At 43.8% G+C, this 20,396-nt stretch overlaps 1 protein-coding gene across 1 annotated transcript in view; it reads left to right on the forward strand.

The window, feature by feature from the left end:
- LOC115083333 (glutamate decarboxylase 1-like) overlaps positions 1–20,396 on the forward strand; it is a 170,374-nt gene that overhangs the window by 31,585 nt on the left and 118,393 nt on the right. Inside the window, exons 4-5 of the mRNA XM_029587135.1 lie at positions 3,268–3,380; positions 14,749–14,864. Of these exons, the coding sequence (XP_029442995.1) occupies positions 3,268–3,380; positions 14,749–14,864 (229 nt within the window). The remainder of the gene's footprint in view (positions 1–3,267; positions 3,381–14,748; positions 14,865–20,396) is intronic.

Here is a 20,396-nt window from a genome sequence, read left to right on the forward strand (position 1 = left end):
ATAAAGGTATGGGGGGGGGGGGTTAGGTAGGGCTGGGTGGCGGGTTAGGTAGGGGAAGGGAGGGGAAGGTGGGAGGGCGGAGGGAACAGGGAAAGCCATCGGGGCTCCCCTAGGGCTCGGCAAGTGCAAGGTGCACAAGTGTGCACCCCTTTGCGCGCGCCAACCCCGGATTTTATAACATGCTCGTGGCTGTGGGCACATGTTATTAAAATCTGCCCCTTAGATTTTAGATGTCTTTTTTAATATTTCCAATAAATCTGGTGTTGGTACCATTCATGTCCTTTGTGCCATCTATTTCTCAGCTGTATCCAACTCAGATCTAGCTCTTGAATTGTTTCAGAAAGCTTTAGGAAAATACCTTCGCCAGCAGTACTTATTTTTAGGTTCTTAAAAGGTAATTTTCAAAGCCATTTACTCAGGTAAAAAATGGCCTGCCGAAAAATTGCCATCCTTAGAGTGGCAAAAATTATATGGCAGGCTTAGCCAGGAGGTTTTAAAGAGGAATTCTGTGGAGGGGTTGGGAGGAGGAGGAGGAGGATTTAGGCTGGCAAAGGAAAACGCTGTGCATATTTGAGATTTTCAAAAGTACGCACACCGTTTTGGCCACATGCACCCTGTTTTCAGTGAGGGTGAATGTGGGTAAAATGGTGCAAAGTGTGCAGGTTATATGTCAGAGTCAGCTCTCCCTTCCAGCCAACTAGGAGGGAAGTAGTGCTGATGAAATACAAAAACCAAGCCTCTGCTAGAGAAAGTAAACAAGCAGGAGGAAAAGAGCAAGGAAAGGGGTGCTGGGTCTTGCAGCCACCACCCTGCTTGCTCATAACTCTCTCTCCTTGGCGCAAAGAAGGGAGAGAGAGCCAGAGCATGGTGGAGAGTTTTCCCACAGAGCTGTTGCCCAAATTGTGCAGAACCAGGTAAGGCAATACTTTATTTTGAAGGAAAAAGAGAGGGATTCCCTCTCCCCTGGAGCTTGGTTACCCTTATTTTTTAAAATGCTATAGATTTAGACAAACCCTGGCTGGACTCTCTTTAGGCAGCAGGTATCTGTGGGCTTAAGAATTTTTATTAAGTTTAGCGTGAATGGTGGTTTCAGTTTGCTTAAAAGTCAAATGCTTTTTAATTTGTTTAAAATTAAAGATTTTCCTCTGTTTAAAAGCTAAAGGCTTTCCCCTATGATTAAAGCAGGGCACTTTCTATTTTGATTATGGCAGCAACTAAAAAATGAAAGTCTTAACAGCATTCAGAAAGCTGTTAAAGGCCTATCTATTTGTACAAGCCTACCAGCTATAGGATCCCAATTAAATTGAGATATTCCTTCCTTCAAGCATACATGTTTGGAAGATTTAAGGAATGTCTGTTTATGTTCAAGGGCTAATACTGTGGAATGCACTGTCCCAATAACATAAAAATGAAGCAGTCCTAGTAGCATTTCGAAAAAGGTTAAGGCCTTTCTATTTTGCACAAGCTTGCCAGTTACAAAATTTATTGTTAGATAATATCCATGATTTTAGTGTACCATTTATTGGTCAGTTTTATATGTTTTATTGATTTATTTATTGTTGATGTTTTGATGATATCATTTGATTCATGTATTGGATTATGTATGTTTATTGTAAATCGCCTAGAATTGCAGATAGGTTATAAATAAATAAATAAGTGCTTTCCTTGTATTTAAGCCACATCTTTCTTCCCATTAGGGCAATCAGTTGCTTGGTACTGGAAACCTTGAAAGCTAATATACTTGTTTTGGAAGCCATGCTACTTTAGAGTAAACTACCCTTATCTACAAAGTTAGCATGATTGTACCTCCCTGAATATGTTCTTCAAATAAAGACTACCTTGTTCACTGTATCACTACATGCCTCTCATGCTTGTCAGTCCTGTGGCTCTCTCACAGGTTGCTCTTAGCTCGTGTACTTTTTGCTAGCTAATTTATTTAAAAAGAAACTTAACTGGATAGTTTATCTCTCAAAGTTAACTACAAAGTATGCATGGTAAAAGTACCTGCATTCTAAAGATGTGCAGTGAACATTTTTTTTCATTTTACTTGTTGTTTAGTATAAAACAAAACAAGCAATGAAAATAAAAAAAAATGAAAAAGACAAAATGTCAGGTCTGCTGCTCCATCTTTCCCTTTGCTGCCTCTGCTTATGCCATCAAAGCAACCTCCAGTGTCCCCTTTACCTTTACCCCCTCAACCACTTAACCCCATCCATTAGTCTAATGGGCAGGAGTGATCCATAATAATTTCTTCCCCTCTGGGTTTCTGTGTCAAATCTGGATCAGTGAATAGTGTCAGTCCTAAGGGCAGCTACTAAAATGGTCAACGGTCTTTATTTCAAAGCATATAGGAACATACCTAAAGATCTAGACATATATAGACTGGAGAAAAAAGAGAAAAAGGGGGTATATGGTAGAGATATTAAAATACCTCCAAGGAATACATGTACAGGAGGTGGGACTCTTTTCAATAGAAAGGAGGCTCTAGAACAAAGGTTCATGGGGTAGACTCAGGAGTAATGTAAAGAAATATTTCTTTATAGAAAGGGCAGTGGATGTATGGAACAACCTCCCTTGGAGGTGGTGAAGAGAAGGACAATATTGGAATTCAAGAGAGCATGGACAAGCCCAGGAAATCTCTGAGGGAATGGAAGAGACTATAAAGTTTAGTAGGAGATATAGATGGGCAGACTGATGAGCCGCATGGTTTTTATCTGCTATCTTGTTCTTTGTTTCTATGCAAAAATTCATAGTGGCTAATATATGCTAGACTTGAAATCTCTGACATCATGACTTTTAGAGAACTTTATTAATTATATGTTATTTTCAAAGAACCAAACTATTTTGGTTACATGTCAAAAGGATTAATCCTATAATGTACAGTGCAGAATGGTACAAGGAAATGTTGGAAATCTCTGTTAAAAATGTTTCACTTTCAAAACAGTGTTGTTACATATTGGAACTGAGTCATTGGAGCATTTGGATTTGTGTGTGTGTGTGTGTGTGTGTGTGGGGTGGGGGGTGTTTGGCATTTGAGTATTGGGATTCAGCTCTATTGACTTCACTGACATCTTTTTGAGTACATACATATCCCTTTCTATTTTGAGTCTTATATCAGAACTCAGGATGAAAGAAATGTTGTTCATCTAGAAAAAAGACTTCTGATTTAACTGTGAATTTAATATGGATAGCTATAACTTTCGTATGAAATTAATTAACTTTTGTATGACAAATTCCTGCTTCTTACAAGGGGTTCATTCTGTTTAGGTTTACATATGAAATTGCTCCCGTGTTTATCGTCATGGAAGAGATTATTCTGAAGAAGATGCATGAGTTAGTTGGGTGGGGAGAAAATGAAGCTGATGGAATATTTTCTCCTGGTAAGTAACAGGAATATTCTTGATCCTAAAGAAGTGCTTATATAGTACAGACGATTTACATAAACGTTCCTCTCTTCTCAGATCAACAATGCAAAACACATCATGCCTTTTCATGGTGGTGACTCCATTTAATCTAATAAAACGTCACATTTCTAACCCTACACCTGTTAAAAAAAAATTCAGACTAGTTCCAAAATGTTACTTTTGTTGTGAATAGTGTTTTTGTTAATAACAAATCAATGTTTATTTATTTATCGAGTTTTATATACCGTCGTTCGGTTTCGCCATCACAACGGATTACAAAGTATCGATGTTTAACAGAGTGTACAGAAATTCACGTGTTTGTTAACATTGTTATAGTAGTCGTTATAAGCATAGTTCTTTTGATAAACTGTACAGGTTAATTACGTTCATTGGATTGGCTCTTCAAGTTTATATGTAGGATAGAGTCTTTGGGTGTTTTGGTATGCTTTAGTGAACATCCAAGTTTCTAGTTCTTTTTTGAAGGTTTTTAAGTTTTGCAGGCGCAAACAAAAGTACGCTGGATTTTATAAGATACGCGCGTAGCCGCGCATATCCTCTAAAATCCTGGATCGGCGCATGCAAGGCTGCTGATTTTGGGCAGCCAGTGCGCGCCGAGCCGCGCAGCCTACCTCCGTTCCCTCCAAGGCCGCTCCGAAATCGGAGCGGCCTCGGAGGGAACTCTCTTTCGCCCTCCCCTCACCTTCTCCTCCCTTCCTCTACCTAACCCACCCCCCCGGCCCTATCTAACCCCCCCCTACCTTTATCCATGGATTTACGCCTCCCGGAGGGAGACATAAATCCATGCACGCCAGCGGGCTGCTGGCGCGCCGAGACCCGACCCGAGGTCGGTTCCGGAGGGCACGGCCACGCCCCCGGAACGCCCTGGCCCGAAACCACGCCCATGAAACGCCGCGTCCCGCCCCCAAAACGCCGCGTCGTTCGGCCCCGCCCCCGCCCCGCCACGCCCCCTTCCAAAAACCCCGGGACCTACGCGCGTCCCGGGGTTCTGCGCATGCCAGCGGCCTATGGAAAATAGGCGCGCCGGCGTGCAAGGCCCTGCTCGCGTAAATCTGGGTGGATTTACGCGAGCAGGGCTTTTAAAATCCACCCGATATTATTTTGTGTATTATGGATAGTATTTTGTAGTCTACCCTGTATTTTATTGGGAGCCAGTGTAGTGAAATGAGAGTTGGAGTAATGTGATCGTATTTTTTTGTTCCTGTGAGTATTCTGGTGGCTGTATTTTGAAGGATTTGGAGAATTTGGATGGTGGTGAGAGGTAAGTTGAATAGCAGGGAGTTGCAGTAATCCAGGTTGGAGAAGATGAGTAGTTGGAGGACTGTTCTGAAGTCATTGGGGGAAAGGAAAGGTTTTAAATGTCGTAGGGTTAGGAGTTTGTGATATCCGTCTTTGATTTTAGTGGAGATGTGGTTCTTGAAGGATAGTTCCTTGTCGATTATGACTCCTAGGTTGCGGGCATGGGTGACAGGGGAGATTGCAGTCTCTTGATTCATTATGTTGAGTGGTGATAAGTGCGTAGGATTGTTCTTTCTATCCAGTATGATTATTTCTGTCTTAACAATGTTTAGGATAAGTCTCATGTTGGTTAGTAATTGCTTTATTTTGGTGAGGTCATTGGCTGTTTTTTTGTAGGTGTCTTCCAGAGAGTTGCGTATTGGGATAAGTATTTGGATGTCGTCAGTATATTGTTGTTTTTAGCATTCCTTTTATCATAAAACATAACAATGATTTATTTAATATTAATTTATCAAAAAACATAATGGAAACACAATATTTGAGTATGTTCTTCAATGCCTTCAGAAATACTTTGTCTACCAAAAAAAATTGAATGCAACCTGCTATTAGAAAGTGCAAAGAAGTGTATTACAGACTCTCCTTAAAAGCCCTGGATCAGGCATTTAGCCTGGTCTACCTTAAGCCACAGACAGGAAGAGAGTTCTGTTCTGAGGGTGTTCTCCATAGAAGGGGATAAGAAGCTAGGCCCAGGGAGAACAAGGAGCCTAAGGGGAAGAAAAGGGGAAGAAAAGGAAGCTCAGGAAAGGCCAATATGGACTAGCTATGAATTACATTGTTGTATTTTTGCTTTTGAAAACTTCTAAGGTAAGCAGCGCTGTTCAGATTGTTTTTTTCTGCAAGTAATAAGACATTTATGAGCAAGAAGCCAGAGTCTAGCCTGAATCTGTTCTTTGGCCAGCCATAGACCACTCATGGAAGCTTTTGAGCAACCAGAATCTGTTAGCTAACAGAATGATTACTACAGGTCCTCATGGAAGGGCGACAGCAGTACAGAAATGGGTTCAACCCTACATGAACAGTGTGCAAGCTGTCCAAGCTGCCACAACACGGACAACTCCAGTGCTTCCAGTGTTGTTTAAAATTAAGTTGGAGAAAATCTGGATGTTTCCTTAAAAAATTTTGAAAGAACTGCCCACATGACTGGATGGCCAGAAGCTAGCTGAATCACCTATCTGATTAATTTACTTAACGGCAAGAGTCAAGCTGCCAATCCAGATGGAAGAGCCAGCTAGTCAGATGTCAAAACTGCCATCCTGGAAGAGCAGGCTACATGACAGAAACATACCTGTAGTAGTTCCAGAGAAGCAATCTTTAGCCTCGAGAAACTCCACAAAGCTTGTTCCATTGGCTAAAAGATGCCAGAGGCAAAAGCACGCTTTGAGGCAGCTAGTTGGGTTCTCCTGGAGCAATGTTTGGATGGGCTGGATCGGCCCTTGCGGAATTGGATGTGTTGGTACCCAGGGCTCATCCTGGAGAAAGTGTCAGAAGTGGCAGATGCCTTCCATCAGGCACAGTTGATGTCATAATTGGGGCAGAAGCTACAAAAAGGTGAGTATCCACCTGCTGATGGCAAATATCTTGGGCCACCCCCACTGGATGGCCTGCGCCATTTTTAAAGATGGCGCTGGCTGTCCATTACTCCTACCAATTGACAGGGGCTGGCCAATGGCACAGATACCCTGTCACATGGTAAGGGCAAAGGTCCATCGGCACCATTTTGATTAGTGGCAGCCAACGGCCTGAGAGCGGGAGATCGCTCCCGGGACCCCCACTGGACCAGGTACTTTAAAAACGTTTTTTGGGGGGTTGGGAGGGTGGGGGAAGCTAAAGAATGTATTTTAAAGGGTTGGAGTGGATTTAGGGGTTGTTTTTGTGTGCCATTTTTCCAGCCCTCCCCCAAAACGATAAGAGAACCCCATGAACAATTTAGTGGGGTTTTCCTATCGGTTTCGGGGAGCCCTCGATTTCTGATGAGTTTGAAAATATCGTACAATATTTTCAACCATCAGAAAAACAATTCATATCCCTAGCGAGTGCAGCAGCAGCCATTGTAGATATTTCAGGAGGGGGCATAGACACCTGAATAGTGGTGGCATCGTTGAGCAGTGAGGCTGTCCAAGGAGTTTGCCTGGAGTTTCAGGCACTGTTGCTGCTGTTGTATTCTCTGTGCTAGCCCTGGTATGGCTTGAAGTCCCAAAGGGTCTGCCAAGTCCATGGCCTCAGCTATCTGTTACTTACATGGACCCTTGGGCTGCAACATGATGAAGGGGCCAATGGAGGTGGCCCAAGATATTTGCTATCAGCAGGCGGATACCTTTTTGAGGACCAGGGGCTTGGTACAAGGCCTGACAAGCATAGTCCGTATCAGGTCAGCAGTCGGCAAGCAGAGAAGGGTCCAAGACACAGTCCAAATCAGGATAGATGGCAAGCAGATCACAGTCCAAGGCACAGTCCGAATCGGAGCAGGCAGCAAGCAAGAAGAATCCAAGGCACGGTCCAGATTCAGGGCAGGCAGCAAGCAGAGAAGAGTCCAAGGCATGGTTTGGATCAGGGCAGGCAGCAAGTAGAAAATAGTCCAAGGCACGGTCCAAATCCAGGGCAGGCGGCAAGCAGAGAAGAATCCAAGGCACAGTCTGAATCGGGGCAGGCAGCAAGCAAGAAGAATCCAAGGCACGGTCCAGATTCAGGGCAGACGGCAAGCAGAGAAGAATCCAAAGCACAGTCCGAATCGGGGCAGGTGGCAAGCAAGAAGAAACCAAGGCACAGTCCGAATTGGGGCAGGTGGCAAGCAAGAAGAATGCAAGGCATGGTATGGATCCAGGGCAGGTAGCAAGCAAGAAGAGTCCAGGCACAGTCCAAATCAGGGTAACAGGCAACCAGCAGGGAAATGCATCAGACAAGAGACCTGTAGCTGAGGCACTGAAATCAGGTCAAGCTGCCCTTAAACAAGGGCAGCTTGATGACATCCTTTACCAGGGCCACAGAGAATTCCCACTGCAGGCCCTTTAAAGAAAGGGCTATTGCACGTGTGCATGCCTGGGAGGACCCACGGCAGCTCGTCTCCACCGCGGAATGGCGGCGTTCGGCATCGGCCGCTTCTCTGAGGTCCATGGAGGGTAATAGCTCTATACACTCTAACTCTCACATCTTATTTTTTAGACTTCTAGCATTTGTATATAGACATTTCAAAATATGTTTCTTGTTTGTATAAACAACCTGCTTAACAGTTGACAGGAGTAATTTGGAATCTTTCTGCACTTTACTTAAAAGCACCTGGTCCCCTTTGGTATTTACAACGTCTCGACTGGGATGCCCTATTTTCCCTGTTCTCTTAGTATCCTTCAAAGATACATCATTCTGAACTATATGCTTCTGAGTGACTATCAGCTTTTCCCCATCATCTATTTTAAAAGCTGTGCTATCTCCTATTTTAAGGTTAGTGCCAGCAGCCTGGTTCCACTGTGGTTAAGATGGAGCCCATCCTTTTGGAAAATGTCATCCCTTCCCCCAAATGAAGTCCAGTTCCTAAAAAATCTAAAACCCTCTTCCTTGCACCATCATTTCATCCACGCATTGAGACTTTGGAGCTCTGCCTGGCTCTGGGGTCCAGCATGGGGAATGGGGAGCCTTTCTGAGAATTCTACTGTGAAGGTTCTGGATTTCAGCTTTCTAACTAAAACCCTAAATTTGGCTTCCAGATCCTCCCTCCTGCCCTTTACTATGTCATTGTTACCTTCATGTACCAAGACAGCCAGCTCCTCCCCAGCACTATCTAAAATCCTACAATGTGATGCGTGAGGTCTGCAACCTTCGCACCAGGCTGGCAAGTTAAAATTGATCTTCACATCTATCAGCCACCCAGCTATCAACCTTCCTAATAAATGAAGGGTGACCAAGATGATAAAGGGATGGAACAATTCCCCTATGAAGAAAAGCTAAAGAGATTAGGATTCTTCACTTGGAGAAGAGATGGCTGAGGGGAGATATTATAGAGGTCTATATAATAATGAGTGGAATAGAACAAGTAAATAATCAGTTGTTTACTCTTTTGAAAAGTACAAAGACCAGAGGACACAATGATGTTACTGGGTAAAACATTTAAAACTAAGAGAAAATATTTTTTTTACTCAACGCATAATTAAGCTCTGAAATTTGTTGCCAGAGGATGTGGTGAAAGTTAATAGCATAGATGCATTTAAAAATGGTTTGAACAAGTTCCTGGAGGAAAAGTCTATTAACAATGATTAAGATAGAGTTGCATAAATCTACTAATAATTTTTGGGATAAGCAGCTTGGAATCTGTCTACCACTTGGGATCCTGCCAGGTACTTGTTACTTGGTTTTGGAAACAGGATACTGGGCTTGATGGCCCCTTGGTCTGACCCATAATGGCAAACCTTATACTTTTATTTCAGTTGTCCTAACCCTTCCCTGCTGGGCATATGCCCCCTGAGATCTATCCTCTGTGCAAGACGATACTACATCATCTTGAGGGCAGGTCCAAGCTACAGGATTGCTTCCTGCCTCATCAAGCTGATGCTCTCCTTCCAGGTGACCTTTCTCATCCAAAGCTGCACAGGGACTACCAGATTGGAAATGGGACTTTGATTCTCCACATAGATCTTTTAAGGATCATATTTTAGTATGCAAATTTAGGGACAATTCCCCATATTGAAGATCTATATAGTGAATTGAAGATCTACAAATGCAAATAACTGGTATAACCAGTAAATTTGAAACTAATATAAGATATTTAGCCAAGTATATGTGGGCCCCTTACTCTGGGGGTCTGTATGATATCACAGACTCTATTGCGGTATAGGGTCACCTTGCTTTAATTATAACATCATTTTTTTGTTTTTTGTAATTTCTATATTAAAATCTCTAAAGTCTCAGTATAATATTATTAATTCTCACTTCTTCTCGCTTCTCTCACAATATTCACAATATCCAAAGATACAAGAGGAACTCTGATACTCATCTACTCCAATCTTAGTTGGTCACCCGACATGATCATGTTTCGGACAGAAAGTCCTGCTTCAGGGGGTATCCTTCAGTATCTCATTGTAAGAGCGTCTTCCCGTATTGACTGATGCAAATCGAGCCTTCTTGTCTTCCGTATTAACTGATGCGAGAATTGACTGATGCAAATCAAGCCTTCTTGTCTTCCGTGTTGACTGCTGCAAATTGAGCCTTCTTGTCTTCCTGGCTTACGTATTCATCCTAAATTCACGTCAGCCCCTTTCACTCTGGCATTAGCATACAAACATTAAAAAGTTTGTTTTTTGTTTGTATTTTCATTCTGCTTTTTAATTGATAGGGATAAGTTAGAATTTTCTTTGCTCAGGTGAGTTTTAGTTACAGGCAGTTGGACTACTTTTCTTATTATTGGAACCTCACTGCCGGGATGCCCTAATTCTAATGCATCATTAGTATCCTTTGAAGATATCTCCCTCTGAACCATGTGCTGCTGAATGTCTGTCGGCTTTCCCCTTTGTTCTAGTTTAAAAGTTGCTCTATCTCCTTTTTAAAGGTTAGCGCCAGCAGTCTGGTTCCACCCTGGTTAATGTGGAGCCCATCCCTTCGGAAGAAACTCCCCCTTCCCCAAAAGGTTCCCCAGTTCCTTACAAAACTGAATCCCTTTTCCTTGCACCATTGTTTCATCCATGCATTGAGACTCCGGAGCTCTGTCTGCCTCTGGGGACCTGCGCGTGGAACAGGAAGCATTTCAGATAATGCTACCCTGGAGGTTCTGGATTTAAGATTTCTACTTAAGAGCCTAAATTTGGCTTCCAGAACCTCCCTCCCAAATTTTCCTATTTTGTTGGTGCCCATGTGTATCATGACATGCGACTTCTTCCCATCACTGTCTAAAATCCTATTTAGGTGATGCGTGAGGTCCGTCACCTTCACACCAGGTAGGCATGTTACCAGGCGATCCTCACACCCACCAGCCACCCGGCTGTCTACATTCCGAATAAAAGAATCACCAACTATGACAGCCGACCTAACCCTTCCCTCCTGGGCAGTAGGTCTTGGGGACACATCCTTGGTATGAAAGGACAATTCACCACCTGGAGAGCAGGTCCTTGCTATTGGATCCTTTCCTGCTGCACAGTGTTGATGCTCTCAGTCTAACTTCAGTTAGTCAGCCAGAATGACTCACTGCTCTCTTGATTAACAAATGTTGGTACCTAATCAATACAAATCACTCTACCTTAACACACCTTTCAAAGGTGAGTAACTAAACTGAACTTTTCAACCTTTTTACTTAGGTATGCACTGCTCCTGTTGTGTTTTGGACTTTGAGGTGAGGGCTCTTGGTCGCTGCAAGAGATGGCACCTCCCACAGGGTGGAGCCCTGCAGAAACTTGCAGCGATAGGCTAGCTCCAAGCAGAGGTGGACACAGAGAAATTTAGTCTTTATCATATTGCAACGTAGATTGTACCCGAGGAACAGGCAATGATCCCAGTCAGAAGCGAAGATCTCTGCTGGCAATGTTCCATCTGAATGCTGCAGAGTGGAAAAGGCAATTATACAGTCTCACCAGGTCCCGAGAGGTAGATGGGTCTGGAAGTGGTCCGCGAAGTTGGGTAGGTCGAGAACCCAGGCCTAGATGGAAAGGCCAGTGAGAGTAGATCCGGTAGTGGTCGGCAGTGCGGGGTTGGCTGAGGATCTATTGTAGAGACAATGCAGAGACAGAACTGGAGCGGTAGTACTCACTCTGATGCTGGGAATTGTAGTTGGAGAGAACCCCCAAGAAGCGGAGGTCCAGGACAAAATAAGGCTCCTGAGGAGCAGGTACCTTAGATGTCCTTGTAGGTAGTAGATAACCCCAGAGGGTAGACAGGAGCGAGGCAAAGCCCCCGAGGAGTGGATACCTTAGGTGTCCATGTTGGTAGCAGATAACCCCGGAGGTTGTAGAGGAGCGAGGCAAGGCCCCCGAGGAGTGGGTACCTAAGTCGTCCTGGAGTGAGAGTAAACAGAGAAGAAGCACCTGGTAATGTAGAGAGATCAGCATGGAAGATTCTTTGCTAACTCATATTAAGAATTGTGAACGGAGTTTAAATATCAGAGCTTGTGACGTCATGTGGTGGGGATGCCCCCGAGGTTCCTGCCATGACGCACGTAAAGGACGGGGCTGCTCGCACGTGCGTGCCCTAGGTGACTACAGGAGAAAGATGGCAAACGCAATCATCCATGCCAGAACAGGGACACCGGAGGGCTCGGTATGGAGAAGCGGAGGCAGCCATCTTCCCAAAGGGAACCGAGTCAGGCAGAAAAAAGGTGAGCAGTAGAGGGCGCAACCGTCTGCAACTGACAGGCGCAACAGCTCCTAGCTTATTTCTAGCTTCTGGCTACTTTTTTTTGTTTTAATATACAAAGACTCTAACTTCTGTTTATTAGCTGCCTTACAGACTATTACAAATAAACACACTAATTACTGCTTATTATCTGCCTTACTGACTATTTAAAAATAGTCTAACTTCTTTATTCACTACCTTACTGACTATTGAAAGCACAAACACACAAAAACACTAAGTAATATTCCCAAATAGTTAACTTCGCCCCAATACTTTTAAAAAAGAAAATTTCCCTAGCAAAAACTTACTGATTCCTTTCAGCCACCAGCAAGGTGATCCTCTCCTCTCAGTGCTCCCACTGGAGTGACTTCCCCTTTTGCTGTTCCTGTGCTGAGGTAAAAACACCCTAATACAACAAGACTCAATTCTTCTCCCATCTAAAGGGTGCCCAAGTTCAATGTGGGTCTGTGGCAGATTTCCACCCCATCAAGAAAAAAATTAAAAATTTCACAAATAGCCCTGCTAGGCTGAGCACGTTCAACCCCCCCCCCCCAAACCCCTCCAAAAGTGCATAAAAAAGGTTGTGGGGTCTACTGGTCAGCTCCCCTTCTTTCCTGTTTTTTTTTTAATCAATAGCTGGCTTCCTTCTGCTCCTCCCCATCCCTGGACCTTTTCCAATCACTTAAATCCCAGCTGGAAGTGAGGTATTCTCCTACCTGCTCCTGGGGCTTCCAGCATTGCTCTGACAACCATGGTGGAAGCATAAGTTACTAGCACTGCTATCTGAGAAATCTCTGACAGCCGTACTGGTAGCCTACTGAGAATATAATTTGTTTGGAGAAAGCTGAACTTGAGTTGTCAAACTGAAAAGTACCTTTGGTCTATTTTTTGCTCATGATGATTAGTTTGTATAAATCTTCTTGGCTGCTCTGAAAGCAGATTGATAGACTTTGAAATGATTTTTACAAGCTAATCCATCTGAATGCCTTCAAGTTTGTAATCATTTCCTTTTTAGTCTATAACCGTGCTGTTTACTCCTAGGGGAATTCTGCATTATGCAGTTATGCAGAATTCCCTTCCTAGGCAGAATTCTGCATTTTCCCCCACAGAATTAGGCACAGCGACCAGAAAGCAGAAGCAGCAATGGCAGCGGAGGTCAGCATGGGTCAGAAGAGAGGAAGGCATAGTGTGAATGTCAGCTGGAAATGAGAAAGGAGCAGTAGTGATCTGCCCTATGTGGACCAGAAGATAACCGGGAGAGTCAGCCTTAGCCCATACAGGCCAGAAGCGATGAGCTTGCATTGTCCTTGGCACGAGTGGCCCAAATAAAGAAGGGAGCAGTAGGGTCTGTTGGAGTTTGAATGAATAATGTAGACAGTAAGTTTGGGAGATGGTATGAGAGAGCTAGGGAACTGCTAAAGAGAGGATGGCAGACAGAGAGAAAGCTAGAGGGGTCTTACTGGGGTGAGGGAAGAGAACAGGAGAGTAGGAGCTCTGTCTCTGCTTTCCCCCTCCCCCAGTGTCAAGCTGAGGAGGAGGCAGATAGAGAAATACTGGAGGACTTGATAAAGGGGTAGGTGGGCAGACAGAGAGACTGCTAGTGAGCTTTGCTGGGGTGAGGGGAGAGAACTGGGGGGTATAGAGAGAGAAAGCTGGGGAGGGATCAAAGCCTTGTGGGTTGCTTCCTGCATGTTGTGGGAAAAGATACAGAATGGGGCTGTGCATGAATCATAAAATGTGTGACCAAGCATTTTTACATAGGTGTCTGCAACAAACTCCCGTGGAGAAAGTGGCACTTTCTCTTCAAAAGTGACTTCATCTACAAGGAAATGCAGCCTGTGGTTTACACTCAGCAGAATGTTATTTTTTTCACATTTTCCTTTCATGGCATATTATGGTGGCTTATTTAAGCAAGGTTTCCTAATTTTGCTACTAGAGGAAAAGAACAGAAATGTTGCAAAATCATTTTCAATTACTATAATGGTTGTTGCAATTAGGGATGTGCATCGGGTGCCTGATCATTTGCGCTTTTGGGTTCATGTGGCTGTGGGAAAATCTCATTTTCCCAGGGATTGGCATTTTATTTTTAGTAAAAAATAGTTTTTCGGCTTAGTGCGCGCTAACTCCCGTTAGCGCGCACTAACAAAAAATAACAAAAAGTAACAAACAATAACAAAAATAAAGTTTTTTTGGTAGTGCGCGCTAACCCGAAAAATGATTTTCATGAAAATTCTGGGGAAAAAGTGTTCGTTTCACGTTTTAGCCGATATATAATGAATTAAGAAATATCGTATGATATTTCGATTCATTATAAAAACGATTCACATCCCTAGTTGCAATTGCCATCCTAGAGCTATTCCAATACGTAGTTGGAATAAATATACTTGGGTCTGAGGCTGCAGGAGATGAATAAAAGGTATGTGTGTAAGTGAATAACCCTTTTAGACTAGTTCATTGGAGGAGCACAGGCCGTTAATAGAGTACTTATATTTGTTAATCCTATTGTGCATTCCACATATCTTTTTTGAGCTATGCCAAATATTTTTCTGATCATCCCAAATATCTCCTTTTATGAATGTTGCTAATCATCAAAACCAGAATCTCTTCAGAGATCCACTTTTTGCAGGCAAAAGATACAAGGTATCAATTGAGTCCTTTGTCTTCATCAGCCTGGAAACTAGAAAAGAAGTGAACATGTTTTGTATTTTTGTTTTCTTTGCAGGTGGGACCATATCAAACCTCTACAGTGTACTTGTGGCTCGTTATAAGTACTTTCCTGACGTTAAAACCAAAGGCATGATGGCACTGCCACAAATTGTATTGTTTGTGTCTGAACATGTAAGTAGTATGCATGTAAGATATGTAAAGTGATTACTTTATGTAAAACCTGAAGCTTTATGAGAGTTCTCTAAAGAGGTTGGTGGCTTATAACTTATTCCATGCTATAAAGCTCTTTCTAGTATCAGTTTCAGAGTTCTTTAGTACTCTTTGCTGATCTTGTGCCTTAGTGTATTTTGTTGTATTGTTCTATCTTCTTCTACTCCTAGCTCTCTATCTCTCATCTTATTTGATTTCTTTTAAATTGCAGCCTTCAGTTAAGGAGACATTTTTGGGTTTGGTTAATTTTTCTCTAGTGAGTCACTTTTACACATTTATTGAAGTCAAAAGTACTATTAATATCATTCAAGCAATTCTTCACTACTGAGTTGTTTCACTACATGATGGTTCCAGGAGCTGTAAATCTTCAAATCTGCAAATAGTAGATACAAAAAGGGATGTGAATCGGGCTTCGGACGATTGAAAATATCAGAAATTGGGGGCTCCCCCAAAACAATAGGAAAACCCCACGATATTGATCGTGGGGGTTCTCTTATCATTTTGGGGAGGGCGGGAAAAACGGCACACAAAAATAACCCCTAAACCCACCCCAACCCTTTAAAACTAATCCCTTAGCTTCCCCCACCCTCCTGACCCCCCAAAAAACGTTTTACAGGTACCTGGTGGTCCAGTGGGGGTCCCTGGAGCGATCTCCTGCTCCCGGGCCGTCGGCTGCCACTAATCAAAATGGCGCCGATGGCCCTTTGCCCTTACCATGTGACAGGGAGCACAAGATGGCATGGGCCATCCAGTGCTCCTACCATGTGACGGGGTCCGGCCAATTGCACGGATACCCTGTCACATGGTAAGGGCAAAGGGCCATCGGCGCCATTTTGTTTAGTGACCGCCGACGGCCCGGGAGCAGGAGATCACTCCAGGACCCCCACTGGACCACCAGGTACCTGTAAAAAGTTTTTGGGGAGTCAGGAGAGTGGGGGAAGCTAAGGTATTAGTTTTGAAGGGTCAGGCTGGGTTTTTTGTTTATCGGCTCGGGCGCAGCTGATAAACAAAACCGCGATCGGGCCCGATGAAAAAAAACCCACATGTGAATCAGAACCGGAATCCGAACCAATTCCGGTTCCGATTCACATCTCTAGATACAAAGCTATCTGTGAATCATTTTGTTTCTCTAGAATTAAGGCTGAATTCATAGCCCCAGGCATTAGTAAGAACACTTAGTGGAATTAATAAAAGACAGAACTGAATTTCTTCCTGAAATAATACTCCTTGATGTAGGTTGATGTTGGGAATGACACACTGGCCATCTTTGCAGTTCAGTTGCATGTAATTTGATGCCCTTGCATTTTAAACATCAGAGTCTGGTGGTACCTTGTAGACTAAACTACATGAGGCATCAGTTATTGAGGACAAGAGTTTGCTTCATCAGAGGCTTCTCTTTTTCTTTTCTCCCTACTTCTATATATATGTGGCATTTCCTTAAAGCTCATAATAAAATCTTACTTCCTTCTATATATCAAGCATTTTGGCAAACCCGCTAAAAAAAAAATTTGTTTCCTTTTTCTTATCCCGCTCCTTTGGTGGTTATTAAGGTGTAGGGCTGTGTAAGTGGTTTTGGTCATGGTAAAATGAGGCAGGGTGGTGACTGAATTAGGGACAAGGATTTTTGATGGGGCAGGGGGTGAGGTGTGCATGGAAAAATATTGTTCCATTTTGTTTTATGTTTCGTTTTCTATTTGTTTTGTTTCATTTTTCATCTAAAATTAGAAAAGGTGCAGAGGAGAGTGACAAAAATAACAAAGTATGGCTCCCCTATGATGAGAGGCTACACAGGTTAGGGCTTTTAAGCTTGGAAAAGAGACGGCTGAGAGGAGTCATGATAGAAGTTTATAAAATCATGGGTAGGGTGGAACGGGTAAATAAAGTTATTTAACCTTTCAAATTAAAAAAACAAGGGACACTCCATGAAGCAAACCAGCAAATTTAAAACAAATCTAGAAAGTGCTTTTCCATTCAGTGCACTCAGGGCTGGATTTTAATAGCTACACACGGGTATAGATTTGTGCGCGCAACCCGATGCGCACGCATCGACCCCGGATTTTATAACATGCGTGCGCAGCCGCGCGCATGTTATAAAATCCGGGGTCGATGCGTGCGAGGGGGTGCACATTTGTGGATCCCCTTGCGAGCCAAGCCCTAGGGGAGACCCGATGACGTTCCCCGTTCCCTCCTTCCCCTCCCTTCCCCAATCTAACCCGCACTCCAGCCCTACCTAAATCCCCCCACCTTAATTTTATTTACGCCTGCCTGTGGCAGGAGTAACTTGCGTGCGACAGCCGGCTGCCGGTGCACGATCCCCTGGCACGGCCCCTGTGCAGGAGGCCTCAGTCCCGCCCCCGGACTGTGCCAGACCGGTGCCCTGCCCCCACCCCCGCCCCTTCCCACCCTTTTTCAAGCATAGCAGGTTTTAAAAGAAGTTTGGGCATGTTCTTGGTGGAAAAATCCATAAGTCATTGGGCCAGGTTTTCAAAGGGTTACGCGTGCCGGGCCTATTTAAAAAAAAGGCCCGGTGACACGCACAAGCCCCGGGACGTGCGTATGTCCCGGGGCTTTCCTAAAAGGGCGGTCCGGGGGCAGGGCAGGGGCGGGGCCAGAGGCCTCCGACACAGCGGCAATTGCTGCTGTGTTGGAGGATCGCATGCCGGCAGGTTGCCGGTGCGCGCAACTGTCCAGAGGCAGGCGCAAAAGTTAGAATAAACATTTTGGGGGGTTAGAGTAGGGCTGGGGGGTGGAAAGGTTAAGGGAAGGTGTGGGAAGGTTAGGTTAGGGGGAAGGGAAGTTCCCTGGGAGGGAACAGAGGAAGGGAGTGCAGCTCGGCACACGCAAGGTGCACAATTGTGCACCCCCTTGCTGCGCGCACATGTTATAAAATCGGGCATACATGGGCACGTGCCGGGTAGCGCGCACGTGCCCATGTACACCATGCGTGCTTCTTTTAAAATCTACCCCATTATGAGCCAGGGAGACTAAAGAAAGCTAGTGCTATCCTTTGGATTGCGTAAAAAGAAAGAGATCTACTTTTGGGGATCTGCCAGGTACTTGCGACCCAGACTGGCCATTGTCAGAGACAGGCTGCTCAGCTCAATGGACTTTGTCTGACTGGCATGGAAATCCTTTTGTTCTTTTCTAATTTATTTGTTTCAATTCATTTTATTTTTAGTGGATGCTTTTTTTTTCTCAGTGCTCCTCTTTTTGTAAAACAAAATATAATTATTGCCTTTTTGTTATTTTTCATGTTATCTCAGATGGGAAATGACACTAAATGATAGAACAAATATTGTTGTTAATGTTCTGTCATTTTAAAATGAAGACAAATCCCTAGTTTCTGACTTCTTGCCCTTACTTCCTGCTGATATTCTGATGGGCTTCCTCCACCAAACTACAGAGCTTCCTCCACCAAACTACATGAGCTTACTGACAGTAATACTGATAGGTTACACTTCTAGCACTGCTGCTGCCAGAGCAACACTGGAAGCACCCAGGATCTCAGCATACTGTGATCTGGGCATTGCAAATGGGGACAACAGGTACTGCGAGGGTGGGAGGGTTAGGGTTTGGGTGGGGATGGGGATGGGAGAGGAAGCCTTTTTAATTCTACTTACCAGGGAGAGGGGAGGGCTGGTGCTGAGTTAGTGTATTTAATTTTTATATTTTTCATCTGAGGGGTTGGGAAGAGTGAGCTTGGCTAGCAAAATGTAATGGAGAGGGTGGGAATTGGATCGGAAGGCTTCTGGTCAATATTTTTAAGAGTGCCACTTAACTGGATATCTTTTGATGACATCCAGTTAAGCGGGAGGTTATCTGGCCACATAAGACCAGTTAACTTTACACCTGCTGTGAGGCAAGTCTAAAGTTAGCCAACTAACTTATCCAAATATAGTTAAAATTTGGCTAAATTAGGCCTAGATTCATCATTCCTGCGGACCGATGAGCTGCCGCGGCAAAGGGGGGCGGGGCGCTAGTGTGCAGCCGGCCACGTCTCGGCGATGCAGATTCATGTGCCTTGGTGTGGCTGTGCCACACACTCGCCCCCATAGCGCCACGCTAAGCTTTGGTGCTATTTCCTGCGCTACTGCTGTCGATAATGTCCAAAACATTATCGCCGGCAGTGGTGCTGCCACCCCATTTCCCTAAACCCCTCCCTAACTCCACCCCTTCCCCTAATTTTAATTTTACCACCACGATAATGGGCTATCGCAGCTTGGAAAATGACCCTATTAGTTAGATAACTTTACCCCACCCCAGAATGCCCCAGAACACCTCCTTTTTATCTGGCAAAATTTTAGCCAGAGAATGACGTTAATCCGTCTAAACTTTAACCAGATAAGTGACTCAATATTAAAAAAAATTGTAACTTGGGTTATCTGGCAAAATGCTTTTGAACATTGACCTCCCAGAATTCTCTCTGGTATGTTCTAACCATAACATCTGTTCAACGTTTTTCTGATGCTATGCCATAAACTGTAATCCAGGGCTAAACAAACCTGTCCTAGGGACCTCCCTCAGCCAATCAGGTATTCAGGATATCCACATTGAATACGCATGAGATAAATGTGCAAATACTGAGTCTGCATGGTATGCAAATTTATCTCATGCGTATTCATTGTGGATATCCTGAAAACCTGATTGGCTGGGAAGCTCTGCTGTAGTCTCTTCAATTCCCATTAATTCACCTCTTAAACATTTTTTTTTTTAAATTTACTATTTTTTATTTTATAAAGTATCCTGCAATTGAAAATTGCAGGAAAATTGAAATTGAAAATTGATATCCCCTTGTGTCTAATTTTGATCTGCTTCTACTGCAAGCCAGCCACAGTCTCTTATGGTTTCAAGATTGACTTTCTTCAACCTTGCAACATACCAGTAATGTGTATCCTGCCTTACATGTAGAGTGTCCCAACATAAATACAAATCCAGAAATGTTCAAAGGATTTTACACAACAGGTGTTTGTTCCCAGCAGACGCAATACAGGTTCAATTCATTTTACATACACAGGTCTAGTTCAAGGCCATCATTTCCAGGTACTCGGTCCCTTCACTTCAACAAGCATGCGTACATTTTACTTCAACAACAAGACTTCATGACTTTCTCACCGGGTTCTCCTGCACGGTGCAAGAGTTCTAGAATTGCTAGGAACAAAGTGTTGTTTTGAGAGAGGCTTTTTTTGTCAGCCTTAGGACCAATTTGGTTCCTCATGGATGGAGTTACAGGTCACAGCCTCTGATTCTTTACAAACCTTCCTGGCTTGTTCAACCTTAAGCTTGCCAGAGCACTACCCTTTCATCTCAGTGTGCTCAGTATGCCACAGGTTTTGTGGCTAGCCAGAGCATTTTTGCTTTTATTTTTTTTAACAAATTATTTTGGTTTACATTCTAGAGTATTCTTGGAAAGCCTGAGGACAGCAGATTGAAAGATGTTAGCAAGGATGAGGTCAATGCTAACTAATTGCCTGGCAGGGTTACTACATATCCCCA

This window comes from Rhinatrema bivittatum, chromosome 2 (assembly GCF_901001135.1).
Source record: "Rhinatrema bivittatum chromosome 2, aRhiBiv1.1, whole genome shotgun sequence".
Classification (NCBI taxonomy): Eukaryota; Metazoa; Chordata; class Amphibia; order Gymnophiona; family Rhinatrematidae; genus Rhinatrema; species Rhinatrema bivittatum.